This window comes from Sapajus apella, unplaced genomic scaffold (assembly GCF_009761245.1).
Source record: "Sapajus apella isolate SASKATOON/1434 unplaced genomic scaffold, GSC_monkey_1.0 scaffold187, whole genome shotgun sequence".
NCBI lineage: Eukaryota > Metazoa > Chordata > Mammalia > Primates > Cebidae > Sapajus > Sapajus apella.
In genome coordinates this window covers 199,391-217,251 of record NW_022437127.1, presented here as the reverse complement: position 1 = coordinate 217,251, position 17,861 = coordinate 199,391, and the positions used below count along the sequence as shown (strand labels likewise).

At 42.0% G+C, this 17,861-nt stretch overlaps 1 protein-coding gene across 6 annotated transcripts in view; it reads right to left on the bottom strand.

Moving 5' to 3' along the window:
• Positions 1–1,390: 1,390 nt before the first annotated feature.
• The window catches only part of CHD1L (chromodomain helicase DNA binding protein 1 like), a 58,036-nt gene continuing 41,565 nt past the window's right edge, over positions 1,391–17,861 (bottom strand). For 5 of the 6 annotated variants that reach the window (XM_032268878.1, XM_032268880.1, XM_032268881.1 and 2 more), the window contains 6 exons: positions 17,352–17,557; positions 16,161–16,259; positions 12,329–12,399; positions 10,135–10,249; positions 9,356–9,464; positions 1,391–1,726 (listed from right to left, as the gene is read on the bottom strand). In XM_032268878.1, coding sequence (XP_032124769.1) covers positions 1,606–1,726; positions 9,356–9,464; positions 10,135–10,249; positions 12,329–12,399; positions 16,161–16,259; positions 17,352–17,557 — 721 coding nt within the window. In that variant the 3' untranslated portion in view covers positions 1,391–1,605. The remainder of the gene's footprint in view (positions 1,727–9,355; positions 9,465–10,134; positions 10,250–12,328; positions 12,400–16,160; positions 16,260–17,351; positions 17,558–17,861) is intronic. The other variant, XM_032268879.1, reaches the window with a different exon arrangement.

Sequence of the window (17,861 nt, the reverse complement as noted above, 5' to 3'; positions counted from 1 at the left end):
AAATCAGGACACTGCCACTGAGAAGTGACCCCAAACTTAAGGGAGAATGTGCTACATGACGTTTCTGATCTTCCTCTCTATTGTTTATGCCCAGCTTACTAGGAGACCAAGGTTCATGGGTCAGGGACTCCATCCAGAGAAAAATTCCACATGACTGAAGCATGGCAGACAGTATAGGGGGAAAAAAAGAACCCTTTCTCCCCACAAAAGGCAACTGTGCCCCTGAAAGGTCAGCCACATTCCCTTTGGAAGCGAGTTCCCTGCTGTGATGCTTCTCTCACACGTTCAGAAACATCCCCAACTAGCTCCATGCACTCTGCCCTCAGAAATGAGCATGGCTTTCCAAGAGGATCTACAGCTTTTGCATGGTGCCCAGTCAAGTTTTCTTTGCATTTGCTAATGCTCCACCTATTTGCACTCTGACTTCTTCTGAAAGGCACAGCAACTCACCTGTGCATTAGTTTAGGTTTCACAAGATTCTCCCTTTGTGGAGTTCCAATTTTGCTTCCAGTTATAGGCAAGACTCAAGATACAATTCAGTAAGTTACTGTAATAACCTACATGTTAAGAGTGGTGGGAAGAGTAGTAGATAGGAAGCAGTTAAAATTGATGCAAGTTTTGGGAGAAAAAAAACATAAGGAATCCTGAGTTTTCGATCAAATAGGTCTACAGCATGATGCTATATTATTAAAACGTGAATATGTGAGAAGAGTCAGAATAGTAAAACACAGGTACCACCTTCCTTAGAAGACCATGGTCCTGGCTCTGAGCCCAGTAGCCAGGGTTCTCCACATCAAAGCCCAGGACTGAGGCTTTTCATGAGGCCTCCATAGCACTCTGCGTGTTGATGGCCTCAAGGCAGCAGAAATTAGGCTGGGTGAGGATACTCCGCCACGACTGAGACACACGCAAGTGTGAAAAGCCACAACTTATAGTCTTCCCTCTATGACTCCTTCTCTGGTGGTTCTCAGTCTCCTGCCCTCCCCAGTATCACCAGTCATTCTGTGATGGGCTTGCAACCTTTTCACAATTCCTTTATTCCTTGAAGCTGAATCGGATTTGGTAGCTAGGAAAAAAAAGATCCTGTGGTTTTTCTGAAGTCACATTTGACAAGCTCTAGATCAATGTATTTTCTTCCAGATCTTGATGTTCTGCAGTGCAAAAAGGAGGAGAGGAGGTACACTACTTGTCTGGATAAAGAATCTCACTTAGTCTCTCTTCCTGGGTCCATTGTTTTTGAAGGCAAGAGCTGGCTGAAGGTGCTTCCTTCTTCCAGAGCCACCCTGTTCTATGACCATTCATGTCTCCTTAATCCATACAGCCTTTCCCTCTGTAATCAGTCTAGCAGAGGAGAAGAAAACTAGATATAGGGGAAAGAAAGCAATAAAACTATTAGGAATAGAAAATTTATTATTATGCAAATAGCAAGCTGGGGTCAAAGGGCTTTCCCAAAAGAGTTGTGTTTCCCTGTATTACAGGTACCAAGTCAGAGCAACACATCCAGGAGAACCAAATTTAAACTCAGAAAAGAGACAATTTCCAAGGCCCAACAGATCCTGATGCCATTTGAAATACTCTATTGCGGTAGCTCTGGGTAAATATCTATTAGTTGGTTGCTAAAGACAGGATCTGAGGCTGGGCCAGATGGTAAGGCACCAGCTGACTTGAGGAGGAAGATGGCGACTGTGAATGAAGGACAGCAGGCTTGCTTCTAGGAAAGTAATATCTGATAAGATGGTCAAAGAAAATACACGTCATCACTTTAAAATCAACTTTACCAAAACGATTCATTCTCTAGTTTAATAATCATTGAAATAACTCTTCTAGAAGTAGTATGCTTTAATTCTTTCATCATATCATACATACTTTCAATATTGTTAGTATTTATTGCTGTTACTGTTTTCAGAGTACTAAAATTCTTCAGATACTGCTTGAATTGTACAAGCACATAAAACCTGGCTTCTCTACTAAGTTTTTTTTAGTGATTTAAATATCTTGAACAGATTTCTGCCAAGATGGCCAAATAGGAACAGCTCTGGTGTCCAATTCCCAGTGAGAGTGACGCAGAAGGCATGTGATCTCCACATTTCCAACTGAGGTTAGACAGTGGGTGCAGCCCAAGGAGGGTGAGCTGAAGCAGGGTGGAGTGTCGCCTCACCTGGGAAGCACAAGGGGCCGGAGAACTCCTCCTCCTAGCCAAGGGAAGTCATTAGGGACTTTTCCTGACACTCTGGCTCAGATACGGTGCTTTTCCCACTGTCTTCACAACCCACAGACCAGGAGATTCCCTCCATTGCCTACAACACCAGCACCCCGGGTTTCCAGCACAAAACTGGGTGGCCATTTTAGCCACATTTTTTTTTCTCATACCCCAGTGGCACCTGGAATGCCAGCAAGACAGAACCGCTCATTCCCCTGAAAAAGGAGGTTGAAGCCAGAAAGCCAAGTGATCTGGTTCAGCAAGTCCCACACCCATGAAGACCAGGCAAGCTAAGATCTACTGGCTTGAAATTCTCAAGAGCCAAGACAGCAGTCTGAGCTTGACCCAGGATGTTTGAGCTCCGTAGGGCAAGGGGTGTCTGCCATTGCCTAGGCTCCGGTAGGCCGTTTTAACCTCGCCTGTGTAAACAAAAGTTGCCAGGAAGTTTACACAGCAACTGGGCGGAGCCCACAGCAGCTCAGCAAGGCCTCTGAACGCAGACTGTCACTAGACTCCCTTGTTGATGGGCAGGGCATCTCTGAAAAAAGGCAGCAGCCCGTCAGGGACTTATAAATAAAGCCACCACCTTCCTGGGACCAGGCACCTGGGAAAAGGGGCGGTTGAGCGTACAGCTTCAGTAGACTTAAACATCCCTGCCCAGCAGCTCTGAAGGGAGCAACGGATCTCCCAGCACAGTATACGTGCTCTCATAAGGGACAGACTGCTTCCTCAAGTGACTACCTGACTGGGAGACACTTCCCAGCAAGGGCTGACAGACACTTCATACAGGAGGGCTCTGGTTGGCATCTGGTGGGTACACTTCTGGGACGAAGCTATCAGAAGAAGGAATAGGCAGCAAACTGCTGTTCTGAAGCCCTTGCTGGTGATTCCCAGGCAAGCATGGTCTAGAGTGAACCTCCAGCAAACTCCAGCAGACCGCGCAGAGGGGCCCGAATGTTAGAAGAAAATCTAACAAACAGAAAGAAATAGTTTCAATATCAACAGACTGGATGTCCACTCAGAGACCCCATCCAAAGGTCACCAACTTCAAAGACCAAAGGTAGATAAATCCATGAAGATAGGAAGAAACCAATGCAAAATGGTTGAAATCTCCAAAAACCAGAACAACTCTTCTTCTCCAAGGGATCACAACTCCTCACCAGCAAGGGAACAAAACTGAATGGAGAATGAGTTTGACAAGCTGACACAAGCAGGATTCAGAAGGTAGGTAATAACAAACTTCTCCAAGCTAAAAGAGGACGTTCTAACGCACTGGAAGGAAGCTAAGAACCTTCAAAAAAGGTTAGACAAAATGCTAACTAGAATAACCAGCGTAGAGAAGAACATACACAACTTGATGGAGCTGAAAAACACAGCATGAGAATTTTGTGAAGCATACACAAGTTTCAACAGCCAAATCAATCAAGCAGAAAAAAGGTATCAGAGATTGAAGATCACGTCAATGAAATAAAGCGAGAAGGCAAGATTAGAAAAAAGAGAGTGAAAAGAAATGAACAAAGCCTCCAAGAAATATAGGATTATGTGAAAAGACCAAATCTATGTGTGATCAGTTTGCCTAAAAGTGATGGGAAGAATGAAAGAAATTTGGAAAATACTCTTCAGGATATTATCCAGGAGAACTTTCCCCACGTAGCAAGGCAGGCTAACATTCAAATTCAGGAAATACAGAGAACACCACAAGGATATTCCTCAAGAAGAGCAACCCCAAGGCACATAATCATCAGATTCACTAGGGTTGAAATGAAGGGAAAATTGCTAAGGGCAGCCAAAGAGAAAGGTTGGGTTACAGACAAAGGGAAGCCTATTGGATTCATAGTGGATCTCTCAGCAGAAACCCTACAAAGCCAGAAGAGAGTGAGGGCCAATATTCAACATCCTTAAAGAAGAATCTTCAACCCAGAATTTCCTATTGAGCCAAACTAAGCTCCATAAGCGAAGGAGAAATACAATCCTTTATGAACAAGTAAATGCTGAGAGATTTCATCACCACCAGGCCTGCCTTACAAGAAAGGAGCAACCAGTGCCAGCCACTGCAAAAGCATACCAAATTGTAAAGACCACAGACATGAACAAGCTGCATCAACTAACGGGCAAAACAACCAGCTAGTATCAAAATGGCAGGATCAAACTGACACATAACAATATTAACCTTAAATGTATATGGGCTAAATGCCCCAACCAAAAGACACTGACTGGCAAATTGGATAAAGGGTCAAGACCCATTGGTATGCTGTATTCAGGAGACTCGTCTCATGTGCAAAGACAAACATAGGCTCAAAATAAAGGGATGGAGGAAGATTTACCAAGCAAATGGAGAGGAAAAAAAAAGGGGGTTGCAATGCTTGCCTCTGATAAAACAGACTTTAAACCAACAAAGATCAAAAGAGACAAAGAAGGGCATTACATAATAATAAAGGGATCAATGCAACAAGAAGAGCTAACTATCCTAAATATATATGCGCCCAATACAGGAGCACCCAGATACAAAAAGCAAGTTCTCAATGACCTACAAAGAGACTTAGACTCCCACACACTAGTAGTGGGAGACTTTAACACCCCACTGTCAATATCAGACAGATCAATGAAACATAAAATTAACAAGGATATCCAGGACTTGAACTCAGATCTGGACCAAGCAGACCTAATAGACATCTACAGAACTCTCCACCTCAAATCCACAGAATATAAATTCTTCTCAGCGCCATATTGCACTTATTCTAAAATTTACAACATAATTGCAAGTAAAACGCTCCTTGGCAAATGCAAAAGAATGGAAATCATAACAGTCTCTCAGACCACAGTGCAATAAAATTAGAACTCAGGATTAAGAAACTCACTCAAAACCACACAAACTACATGGAAACTGAACAATCTGCTCCTGAATGACTACTGGATAAATACTGAAATGAAGACAGAAATAAGGATGTTCTTCAAAACCAATGACAACGAAGACACAACGTACCAGAATCTCTGAGACACACTTAAAGCGGTGTCTAGAGAGAAACATACAGCACTAAATGCCCACATGAGAAGCATGGGAAGATCTAAAATCGACACCCTATCATCACAATTAAAAAAACTAGAGGAGGGCCGGGCGCGGTGGCTCAAGCCTGTAATCCCAGCACTTTGGGAGGCCGAGGCGGGTGGATCACGAGGTCAAGAGATCGAGACCATCCTGGTCAACATGGTGAAACCCCGTCTCTACTAAAAATACAAAAAATTAGCTGGGCATGGTGGCGCGTGCCTGTAATCCCAGCTACTCAGGAGGCTGAGGCAGGAGAATTGCCTGAACCCAGGAGGCAGAGGTTGCAGTGAGCTGAGATTGCGCCATTGCACTCCAGCCTGGGTAACAAACGCGAAACTCCGTCTCAAAAAAAAAAAACTAGAGGAGCAAGAACAAGCAAAGTCAAAAGCTAGCAGAAGACAAGAAATACCTAAGATCAGAACAGAACTTAAAGAGATAGAGACACAAAAAAAACTTAAACAAATCAATATATCCAGAAGCTGGTTTTTTGAAAAGATCAACAAAATAGACTGCTAGCCAGACTAATTAAAAAGAAAAGTGAGAAGAATTGAATAGATGCAATAAAAAAACGATAAAGGGGCTAACACCACCGATTCCCAGAAATACAAACTACCATCAGAGATTACTACAAATGACTCTATGCACATAAACCAGTAAATCTAGAAGTAATGGATAAATTCCTGGACACTTACACCCTCCCAAGACTACTAAACCAGGAAGAAGTTGAATCCCTGAATAGACCAATGACAGGGCCTGAAACTGAGGCAGCAATTAATAGCCTACCAACCAAAAAAAAGTTCAGGTCCAGATGGGTTCACAGCCAAATTCTACCAGACATACAAAGAGGAGCTGGTACCGTTCCTTCTGAAACTATTCCAAACAATCCAAAAAGAAGGAATCCTCCCTAACTCATTTTATGAGACCAACATCATCCTGATACCAAAACCTGGCAGAAACACAACTAAAAAAGAACATTTCAGGCCAATCGCCATGATGAACATTGATGCAAAAAAGCCTCAATAAAATACTGGCAAACCAAATCCAACAGCACATCAAAAAGCTTATCATCATGATCAAGTCGGCTTCAACCCTGGGATGCAAGACTGGTTCAACATAAGCAAATCAATAAACATAATCCATCACATAAACAGAACCAAAGACAAAAACCACGATTATCTCAATACATGCAGACAAAGCCTTTGACAAAATTCAACAGCCCTTTATGCTAAAAACTCTCAATAAACTAGGTATCAATGGAATGTATCTTAAACTAATAAGAGCTATTTATGACAAACCCACAGCCAATATCATACTGAATGAGCAAAAACTGGAAGCATTCCCTTTGAAAACCAGCACAAGACAAGGATGCCCTCTCTCACCACTCCTATTCAACACATTATTGGAAGTTCTGGCCAAGGGAATCACGCAAAAAAAAAAAAAAAAAAAAAAGGTATTCAGTTAGGAAAAGAGGAAGTCAAATTGTCTCTACTTGCAGATGGCACCATTGTGTATTTAGAAGACCCCGTTGTCTCAGTCCAAAATCTCCCTAAGCTGATAAGCAACTTCAGGAAAATCTCAGGATACAAAATCAATGTGCAAAAACCACCAGCATTCCTATACACCAGTAATAGACAAATAGACAAATCATGAGTGAACTCCCATTCACAGTTGCTACAAAGAGAATAAAATACCTAAGAATATAACTAACAATGGATGTGAAGGACCTCTTCAAGGAGAACTAGAAACCACTGCTCAAGGAAATAAGAGAGGACACAAACAGATGGAAAAACATTCCATGCTTACGGTTAGGAAGAATCAATATTGTGAAAATGGCCATACTGCCCCAAGTAATTTATAGATTCAATGCTATCCCCATCAAGCTACCATAGACTTTCTTCATAGAATTGAAAAAAACATTTTAAACTTCATATGAAATCAAAGAAGAGCCCACATAGTCAAGAAATCCTAAGCAAAAACAAACAAAACAACAACAAAAAATAAAGCTGGAGGCATCACTCTACCTGACTTCAAACTATACTTCAAGACTGCATTAACCAAAACAGCATGATACTGGTACCAAAACAGAGATACAAACCAATGGAACAGAACAGAAGCCTCAGTAATAATATCACACATCTACAACCAACTGATCTTTGACAAACCTAACAAAACAGGCAATGGGGAAATGATTCCCTATTTAACAAATGGTGTTGGAAAAACTGGCTAGCCATATGCAGGAAACTGAAACTGGACCCCTTCCTTACACGTTATACAAAAGTTAACTCAAGATGGATTAAAGACTTAAATGTATGACCTAAAACCACAAAAACCCTAGAAGACCTAGGCAATACCATTCAGGACACAGGCATGGGCAAAGACTTCGTGACTGAAACACAAAAAGCAATGGCAACAAAAGCCAAAATTGACAAATGCGATCCAATTGAACTAAAGAGCTTCTGCAGAGCAAAAGAAACTGTCATCAGAGTGAACAGGCAACATACAAAATGAAAGAAAATTTTTACAATCTATCCATCTGACAAAGGGCTAATATCTAGAATCTACAAGGAACTTAAACAAATTTACAAGAAAAAAACAAACAACCTCATCAAAAATTGGGCAAAGAACATGAACAGACACTTCCCAAAAAAAGACATTTATGGAGGCAACAAACATATGAAAAAAAGCCCACCATCACTGGTCATTAGAGAAATGCAAATTAAAACCACATTGAGATACCGTCTCACGCCAGTTAGAATGGTGATCATTGAAAAATCAGGAGACAACAAATGCTGGAGAGGATGTGGAGAAATAGGAACACTTTACACTGTTGGTGGGAGTGTAAATTAGTTCAACCACTGTGGAAGACAGTGTGACGATTCCTCAAGGATCTAGAAATGGAAATTCCATTTGATCCAGCAATCCCATTACTGGATATATACCCAAAGGATTACAAATCATTCTATTATAAAGATACATGCACATGTTTGTGGCACTGTTCATAATAGCAAAGACTTGGAACCAACCCAAATGCCTATCAATGACAGACTGGATAAAAAAAAAAGTGGCATGTATATAGCATGGAATACTATGCAGCCATAAAAAAGGATGAGTTCATGTCTTTGTAGGGACATGGATAAAGCTGGAAACCATCACTCTTAGCAAACTGACACAAGAATGGAAAACCAAACACCGCATGTTCTCACTCATAAGTGGGTGTTGAACAATGAGAACACATGGACACGGTGAGGGGAACATCACACACCAGGTCCTGTCACGGGGTTGGGGGCTAGGGGATGGATAGGCAGGGATGGAGGGATAGGGGAGGGATAGCATTAGGAGAAATATCTAATGTAGATGACAGGGTATTGGATACAGCAAACCACCATGGCATGAGTATAGCTATGTAACAAACCTGCACATTCTGCACAGGTACCCCAGAACTTGAAGTATGATAAAAATACATAAGAATCCTAAAGATCATCATTGAGTGAATTTCAGTCAAATATCTCAGTAAAAAGATGAAGTTTCTGTGCAATTATAGCACTTAGGGGTCAATTCTGCTTTTTGTAGTAATTTTGGGACCCGTTATAATAGTTGAAAATATGCTAACTTATATAGCACAGAGGTCATTAGAAGAAAACACTAGTCTAGCTAAAGGAGATCATGACTTCATGGTTAAAATAAATTTCATACTGCCTTTTAATAATCAAAAAGGTTCAGAAATAAAATAGTTCTCTTATTTGTTTGCTTACCTCTTCATTAAAATGAAGAGTGATGTTCTGAGAATTAAACCTTGTTTCAAGGTCTGAAGGATCTCTACAGAAGTGATGTGAAAGATTCAATGTTACCAAATAACAATTAGTCAATTAATTCTCCCCTTTATGTATCTTTTATCTACTGGCATCCAGAAATGCTTGGATGTGTTTATCTTGTTGGGTGTACATATTTGATATATACAAGTTAGAAAGTGCGTCTTATTTTGTCTCACTGAAGAGGGGCAGAGTAAAGACTGTGGCAGGAAGAAACTTGGCCTCGGATTAAATAGTGACACCAGCAAATTTTTCCCTCTTTGGTTGGGGGAACACACAATTAAGATCACAAAAGGATACATGTAAGTTGGGATGCCTCTTGCAGCCAGATGTTTCCGAATAAGTCGCTCAGTACCATACCAGTTAAAACCTTTCGTGGCATGTCCAATCCGTGGAAGATGAACACTTGCTATCATGAAGAAAAGAACAGACATCTTCACTCATCAAAAATTGATTGATAGGTATAAAACATACATTGGAGAAAATAATTATTGACTGTCCCACTCAAAGCACACAATTTTAATGTAAAAATATTCTGGGGAAGAATTGTAATAAGAAAAAACAAATTATTCTGTTGAACAGAAGTTCTGGAAATACGTACAATGGACATAGATTATAACTGGTGGAGGAAAATTAAAATAAGCAAAGATTCTCTAACAAGCCAATCAATTCGATAAACTCTGAGACACACTAGGTTTGCAAACAAAATTAAATTCATTTTTGTCAGAGAACTGTCTGTTATTGTGGACCGTGGCTCTAAGAGGAGATTAAACAAACAGCATTTATCAATTGCATATGATCAAGTTGCTTTATTTCCAGCCCGCTGCTTCCTCATCTGTAAAATCATGATAAAAATACACAGGGGATGGATACGGCTTACAGAGATAACAGGTATTAAAGAGTGTTTTGGAAAGGAAAAGGGGCTATATGAATACAAGATGATGGGGTGATCACTCCTGTGGTTTGCCTTTACCATGCATATTAAGTGGGGTCTTGACATTTCTCTCCTCCCTTCAAAAGTCATATCACATGCCTAGAAACAAATTCATCTACTCTTGAGCACAGATGGAAGAACTTACCTTTCTTCTTCTTTGCTGCTAAAAATATCTTCTTCAGGCCATCTTCTAGGGCTGCCATCTTAATGCCAGATAGGACATTGGAGCGATCACGATGCTGAGCCACAATCAAGGCCAACTGGAAAGAACCACCATTAGATGACCAACCCGACATCAGACAGCCGCACTGTCAGCCAGGTGACTGCCATGGAGGGGGCACAGCCCTTGAGGGGTCACCTCAAGGTGACCAAGCCCCTGGGCTTGGCTTCATCTCTTTCAGATGCTGTGCCTAAACAGCAACGTCCTACTGTATGTAAGACTTCACGTCCCATCATAATTATTACTTTGTGGTCACTTTATACAAGCCTTTTTTCTTCTTTTTAAAATATGTTACAACCAGAGAACGAGTCCAAAACACATACTTTCCAAAAGCTCTCAAGGATAAAAAAAAGAGAACTTTTCTGAATTGTAGGCATGGAAAAGATTTTAGAGGTTCCTGTATTCCAGTCCTTTGATGCCTGAGTCAGCTCCACAACCCTCAGGACAAGCAGTCATTCCATCTCTGTTCAAATGATTCCCATGAGGATAAAATGCCAAGTATCTGTTAACCAACGTAACCTAAGTGGAGCTGGATCGTGTCAAGGGAGCTTGTGGGATGACATCACCACAGTCATATCATAGACATGGTGCTCTACTCGCTGTAGGCAGTTTTCCTGAATCATTGGATTTGGAGTTTCTCATGCACAGACACTTTGCTGTTCTTTTTTAGCATTTTAGAAATTACTGAAGGAATGACTCAACAGAAACCACTTTGTTGTTGGTCACTGTGTAGTTTGGATGTGTGTCCCCTCCCAATCTCATGTTGGGATGTAATCCCCAGTGTTGGAGGTGGGGCCTAGTGGGAGGTATTGGATCATGGGGTGGAATCCTCACGAATGACTTAGTGCCATACCCTTGCCATAACCCTTGGTGATGAATTCTTTTCTGGTAAAGTTCACTTGAGATCTAGTTATTTAAAGCAGCATGGTACCGTCCCCTACTCTGTCTTCTTCCTGCTCTTGCCATGTGTGATACACTAGCTTACCCTTTGCCTTCTGCCATGACTGTAAGCTTCCTGAAGCCCCCACCAGGAGCAAATGTCAGTACCATGCTTCCTGTACAGCATGTAGAACCATGAGCAAATAAATCTCTTTTCTTTATAAATTACCCAGTGTCAGGAAGTTCTTTCATCACAATGCAAAAACAGCCTAACACAGTCACATAGACCAGCAACCTCAAGAGGATGAGCCTCTCTTTTAGCCTGGTTTTGAAATTTCTTCTTAATTCTGGCTTAAAATTTGAAAATGAATCCAGGCCTTGGAGAAAGCCAGGTAGGTGCAGTAAATCAAACTCACTACAGGCATCCCAAATGACAGGTAAGCAGGAAGGACTCTGATGTGGGCAAAGGACATACGGATTAGTTTCTCTCCCCTGCTTCATTATGGCTGACTAGAAAACACGGTTTTTCATAGAAATTTTCACATGATATGAAATGAAACCCTCGGAGTTTTGAGTCATGCTTTCTTACTCATGCAGTAAATATTTATGGAGCATTTCTTATGAGCCAGTACTATGTGGGGTACTGAGGCTAAAAAGACAAATAGAAACGCTTGTACTTAGGTGGAGCCTGCTGTCTGGACAGTGCTCCAGAGACGAATGAATGGAAGGGTGGGGACAGGGAAAGTGCAGTGGAGGCTATGGCCCAAACTACTTGCTATGAGCTGAACAGTGTCCCCAAAAACTCATATATTGAAGCCCTAAGCCCAGTACCTCATGTGACTGTATTTAGACAGGGTCTTTAAAGGGGTAATAAAATTAAAACAAGGGTGTTAGGGTGAGGCCTGATCCATTCTGAGTGGAATCCTTCTAAGAAGGAAAATCTGGACACACAGGCACCAGGGATATGCATGAGCAGCAAGAAGACCACCATCTGCAAGCCAAGGAGAGAGTCCTCGGGAAAAACCAAACCTGCTGACACCTTGATCTTGGACTTTCAGCCTCCAGAATTGTGAGGAAAGACATTTCTGCTGTTTAAGCTACCCAGTCTGTGGCTTTTTGTTAAGGCAGCCCTAATAAACTAATACACTAGTAGAGAGGTCAATGGGGGCAGGAGATGCTTCAAGAGAAGTTGATGTGAGTCCACTTTTAGTTCTGAAAAGAAATGGGGGTTTTTACTTACCAAATCTTGCCCTTTGTTTCTTGACTCTTTATCATCAATGGGAAATAAAAGGACACCTCCCAAACTCAAGTCTGTGGTAAAACAGAAAGGAGCATCATAAAGAATACCAGGTTCACCAGGGAATGAATCCTCCTTTATCTTGCCTTTTTCAAATTTAGTTAGGTTTCAGAACGCACCTTCCTTCATAGCCCTTTCTCACTTTCCTGGCTTCAGTCAATACCTTAGCTGAGTACTCACCTGCTTCCCTCCTAAATTTTTATGATCTCCTAATTTAATGCTCCTCAAACGTATGAACAAAGTACCTCTGTAGACATCAGAAAATGAATACGATACCCAGAGGTAGCTGGGGGGCTTAGAGGAGGGAGCATTATATGTGCTTGAAACTCCGTTGGAAGTTTTGTGCTTGTCTTAAATCATTCAAATTATTACATTCTACTTTATCTATATCTGTTTGTATAATATATTTTTCCACCCCATCCAAATAAAATAAAACTGATAGTGAAGAAAAATGTGCTAATTTAATTCTATGGCTTTACATAAGCTGATGTGAAAGCAGTCAGAATCAAAATAGAGATGCTTGTGTTAAAAACTCTGACAAATATGGCTGAGCACAGTGACTCACACCTGTAATCCCAGTGCTTTAGGAGGCTGAGACGGGAGGACTGCTGGAAGCCAGGGGTTCCAGACTAACCTGGGCAACAAGGCAAGACCCAGTCTCTACAAAACGTAAGAAAAAATTAGTTGGGTTTGGTGGTGTGTGCCTGTAGTCTTAGCTACTTGGGAGACTGAGAGGCAGGAGGATCTCTTGAGCAAAGGAGTTAGAGGCTGCGGTGAGCTAGGATCACGCCAATGCACTCCAGCCTGACAGGATAAGACCCTGTCTCAAAAAATAAAACAAAACTCTGACAAATAGAGCCAGGGAAAGCCATGAAGGGAAGGTGCTAATGCATGAATGCCTGTTAACAACAACTATCCCAAAAGATTTTACAAAAACCACAACCTTGCATGAGGGTGCTGGCAACCTTACATAAAAATAATCTTCTGCAAGGACATCTGCTCATTAACTGCTGCCCAACCTCAGACTGGTGCCATCCTTCTTACTAATGCTTGTAGTCAAAGATAACTGATTCAAAACAAGTATGTAATCTTTCTCATTCTCCTTAAAACCTCAGGCTTGGTAGAGTGGCATATGCCTGTAATTCTAGCACTTGAGGAAGCTGAGGTGGATCACTTGAGCTCTGGAGTTCCAGGCCAGCCTGGGCAACATGGCAAAACCCTGTCTCTACCAAAAATTCAAAAAAGTAGCCGGGTGTGGTGGTGTGTGCCTGTGGTCCAAGCTACTTGGGAGGCTGAGGCCGGAAGATCACCTGAGCCTGGGAGGTGGAGATGGCAGTAAAGCCAAGATCGTGCCATCGTACTCCAGAGAGCGAGACTCTGTCTCAAAAATCAATCAAACAAACAAACAAAAAAACCACAAGAAATCAACCTAAATTCATCTTATTTTACAGAGCCTGTCTATTGGTTAGGCTGATACCAGTTTAAACTTTTTGTTCAGTCATTCTAAAATATTGGTTGCGCTTTGCCATCCTTTTGATCAAATCCCCCAAACGACCAGTCATTACCCATTCCATTAGATAAGGTTCTAGTTAGAATGGCATCTCCCTGGACAAATCATGTGCAGTCTTCTATGATGTGGCCCAAGACTCTGGTGACAATGAAACTCTCCTCTATTCTGCCTGAACCTTCCACTCTGGCCTGCGTGACCTGTACACCATTCTTCACACAAAGAAACAGGGTAACTGCCTGGGTCCTTCAATACCCACAGATGGTGAACAGTAGGTGTTGTAATGAGCAGTTGGGAATCCATTTGCCATTTCTCTCCACCTATTTAAATTCAACCCACCTTTCCAGGCCCAAGACAACTTTCATAACCTCCATGAAGCCTTCCCAGGGAATTCTAGTCCACAGCTTCATCTACTTTGCTGCAACCTGCTTCAATCCTTCTTCAGAGAAAACTGCACACTCCTATCTCCATGTCCTTACTGAGCACTCAGGCCTTAAGCTGGAGCTTCCCACTCTCCACAAAGTGCTCCGAGCTCACGTGAGTGACTTTGGTTCAAATCCATGGCCTTTTCGCAATTCATCCTCACATTGGTGTCTGATACCATGAACTTTGCCTTCTTGACATACTTTCTTCCCTTGTACCTCAAAATACTCCACGAGGTTTCCTAATTTTCTGGCAACTCTTTCTGTCAGAAATTCCATCTCCTTGCCTCAAGTACTAAGCGGAGGTCTTTTCCAGGTCTGTTCTTTGCCTCTCGTTTCTCCATCCTCCCTCTCACATGGTTTCAAACACAGACTCCAAACAGGGACCCCCAGTCTGCACCTCCAGCTCTGGGGTTCTGCTTTGCCAACTGCCCAATCAGCATCTAGATCTGGATTGACTATTTTGACACACATTAAACCCTTCTTTCATTAACTTGTTTTACTAGAAAAAGTATTCACTCTTTACGTTCTTACCTCTCTTTCTACCATATAGAACTGGGCGGGATTAGGAAAAACCAACCTCTAAGGAATCTGGTGGACCCTTCTCTGTCAGACAAGGTCCTTCAATCTCCAAATATGACAATAATAATTTTATTCCTCTTGCCACTTTGTTATTTCTGGATATAAAAGGAGGTGTCTTTTTCCCGTCTCTGTGCCCAGGGAAAACACTGTTCAGGCTTCTACGTTCCCCTGGCACCGAAGAGCTTTATTTCTGTCTCCAGGGAGTGTTATAACCCAGGCTATGCTGATCTCATAGCACATCTTCATTCCCCTCAGCACCAAAGCCGAGCTTTGGTCAGCATTTTAATGGTGTGTCCAACTTCTCTCCTATAGGTCTTTTTCCTGAGACAAAGTCTTGGTCTGTCACTCGGGATGAAGTGCAATGGTGTGATCTCAGCTCACTGAAACCTCCACCTCCCAGGTTCAAGTGATTCTCGTGCCTCAGCCTCCCCAGAAGCTGGCATTACAGGCATGTGCCACCATGCTTGGCTAATTTTTATATATTTTTTTTTTTTTTGTAGAGACAGGGTTTTGCCTTGTTGGTGAGGCTGGTTTGGAATTCCTTGTCTTGTCTCGTCTTGGCCTTCCAAAGTGCTGGGATTACAGGTATGAGCCACCATGCCCAGCCTCCCACAGGTCTTTAATGTTTTCATGAGCTATTCCTTCATCTTTATTTCAATACTTTTTTTTTTTCTTTTTCTTTTTAATGAGACAGGGTCTCACTCTCACTCAAGCTGTAGTGTAGTGGTGCAATTATAGCTCACTGCAACCTCAACCTCTTGGGCTCAAGTGATCCTCCCACCTCAGCCTCCTGAGTAGCTGGGACTATAGGCATGCACCACCACACCCAGCTGATTTTTAAATTTTTTTGTAGAGACAGAGTCTCACTATGTTGCCCAAGCTGATCTCAAACTCCTGGCCTCACGCAGTCCTCCTGCCTCAGCCTCTCAAAGTCTAGGATTACAAGCAAAGGCCACTGTGTCCGGCCCATTCCAATACTTTAACATGTATGCAGGGATCGACACTTTTCAGAATGCACACATTCATTATGCTCATTTCAGTCCATGAAGTAGGTAGAACAAGTATTATTCACAAATCACAGATGAGGAAACAGGCACAGAAAAGGTAAGGGAATCCACTGAAGTCACAGAATAAGTAGCTAATTTACCACAATTCAGTTCCCAACCAGTTATTCTGATTTCTTATCTAGTGCTGTGTAACCCTCATGATACTAAGTGTCCTCTCTTATTCCATCCTTAACCCCCGCCTCTGCTTTGCTTCTTACCTTTCATTTTCCCAGCTAGCTCATATATTTTTCTTGGCTCAGCGGATCGTTTTTCCAGAGCTGTAAATAAACCACCTCTGCCCCAGCGGCCAGAGTCATCTGATTGAAGAAACAGAAAATTTTCAGTCCAGTCCACAATTTAGAAAAACAAAGGCACACAAAAGAGCTTGTGGAAGAATGATTTTTTCAAAGGGGAAAAAACAAAATATCTGATCTCCTAGCAATATCACAGGTTGGACTTCCCAAATATGTTTATGTTTTCTGGAAGATATACCTGGGGCCATCGTAATAGGAAAGCATCTCAAAAACTAGTGTTCTGAATGAGCAAAATCTCTGTGGTGCATCTGTGATTCCTGGGAGATGACTGTGGAAGGATGGAGAATAGATGGAATATTGCAGAGTGAGGAGAAGCACTGGTTATGCAACAGCACACAGGCAAGGAGGAAGGGTTAAATGACTTATTCAAGCTGGTATTAACCAAGCTGCTTAGTATCTCAGTATTTACAGTCATTTATTCATACTACAAATGTTTTTTAGCATGTATTATGTGTCAGGCATTGTTCTAGACACCAGAGTCACAGCAGTCAACAACAAAAAAAACCCTGCTTCCATGAAGCATACTTTTAATTCAACAGTCAAATAAACAAATACGCAGGTAATATGTGAGGTGGGACAGGTGTGATAAAGGAAAATATGGGAGAAGGGACAGGGAATAACAGAGGGAGAAGGGGCCTGTTTTATATGAGGTGATCACAGAAGACCTCTCTGAGAAACAGACATTTGAATGACACGTGATGTGGTTATTTGGGAAGAGCGTTTTAGGCAGATGAAGTAAAAAGTACAAAGGTCAAGCAAGGGAACAAGCTTGACGTTTTGTTTTTTCTCAAAGGATTTGTCTTATCAATGTTGCTTCATTCCACTTAAAAACCTTGTGCAGAGGATAAGGCAGATATTGTCCCACTATATAAATAAGACAGTTAAAGTTGAGAGATTAGATAACTAAACCAGGTAAATGAGAGAGCCAAGAGTGAAATGATTCTGGAATGTTCCTGACTCTAAAATTCAAACTTTTCTGACCACACAATACTACACTGTGACCATCACCCTGGGTCAGGCTTCTGCACCACCCACCCCAGTGTTTGACACCATAAGGATTGAGGCCCCCATCCCCAGCCATACCACTTCTCGTACCTACGCAGTGCACGATGACAGCATCCTCGACCCCAGCCTGAGGGTGGGTGACATCACCACTAACGTACATGAGGGAGGTAGCGTCTGGGTCTTGGTAATCCAGGTCAGCAGAACCCTCATCTTCCCCATTCTCAAGGTCCTCTGGCTCGCTCTCCTCAGAGGGCAGGCAGAAGGACTGGTAATTGTTGGATTCCCACCAGGCCATCCTTTAGCAGGCCAGAGAGAAAAGGAAATCAACCCAGACAAACACAATTTCCCTTGGAGCACATTGCATACTGCTGTTCACAAACAATATCTGCCAAGTAGAAATGCTATTAGAAACTTATCCTGATTGAAGTTTTCTGCTTTTTTGTAAATAAACAAGACTTACTGACTAGGCCAACTCCTTCCTGACTACAATCCAATAATGAGCACTCACTGAATGTTCCTGCTTTTAAGAATATCACTAAAAGAGGCTGTTCAAGTAAACTACTCTATGTCACATAGCTACAATAAAATCTTAAAATTTTC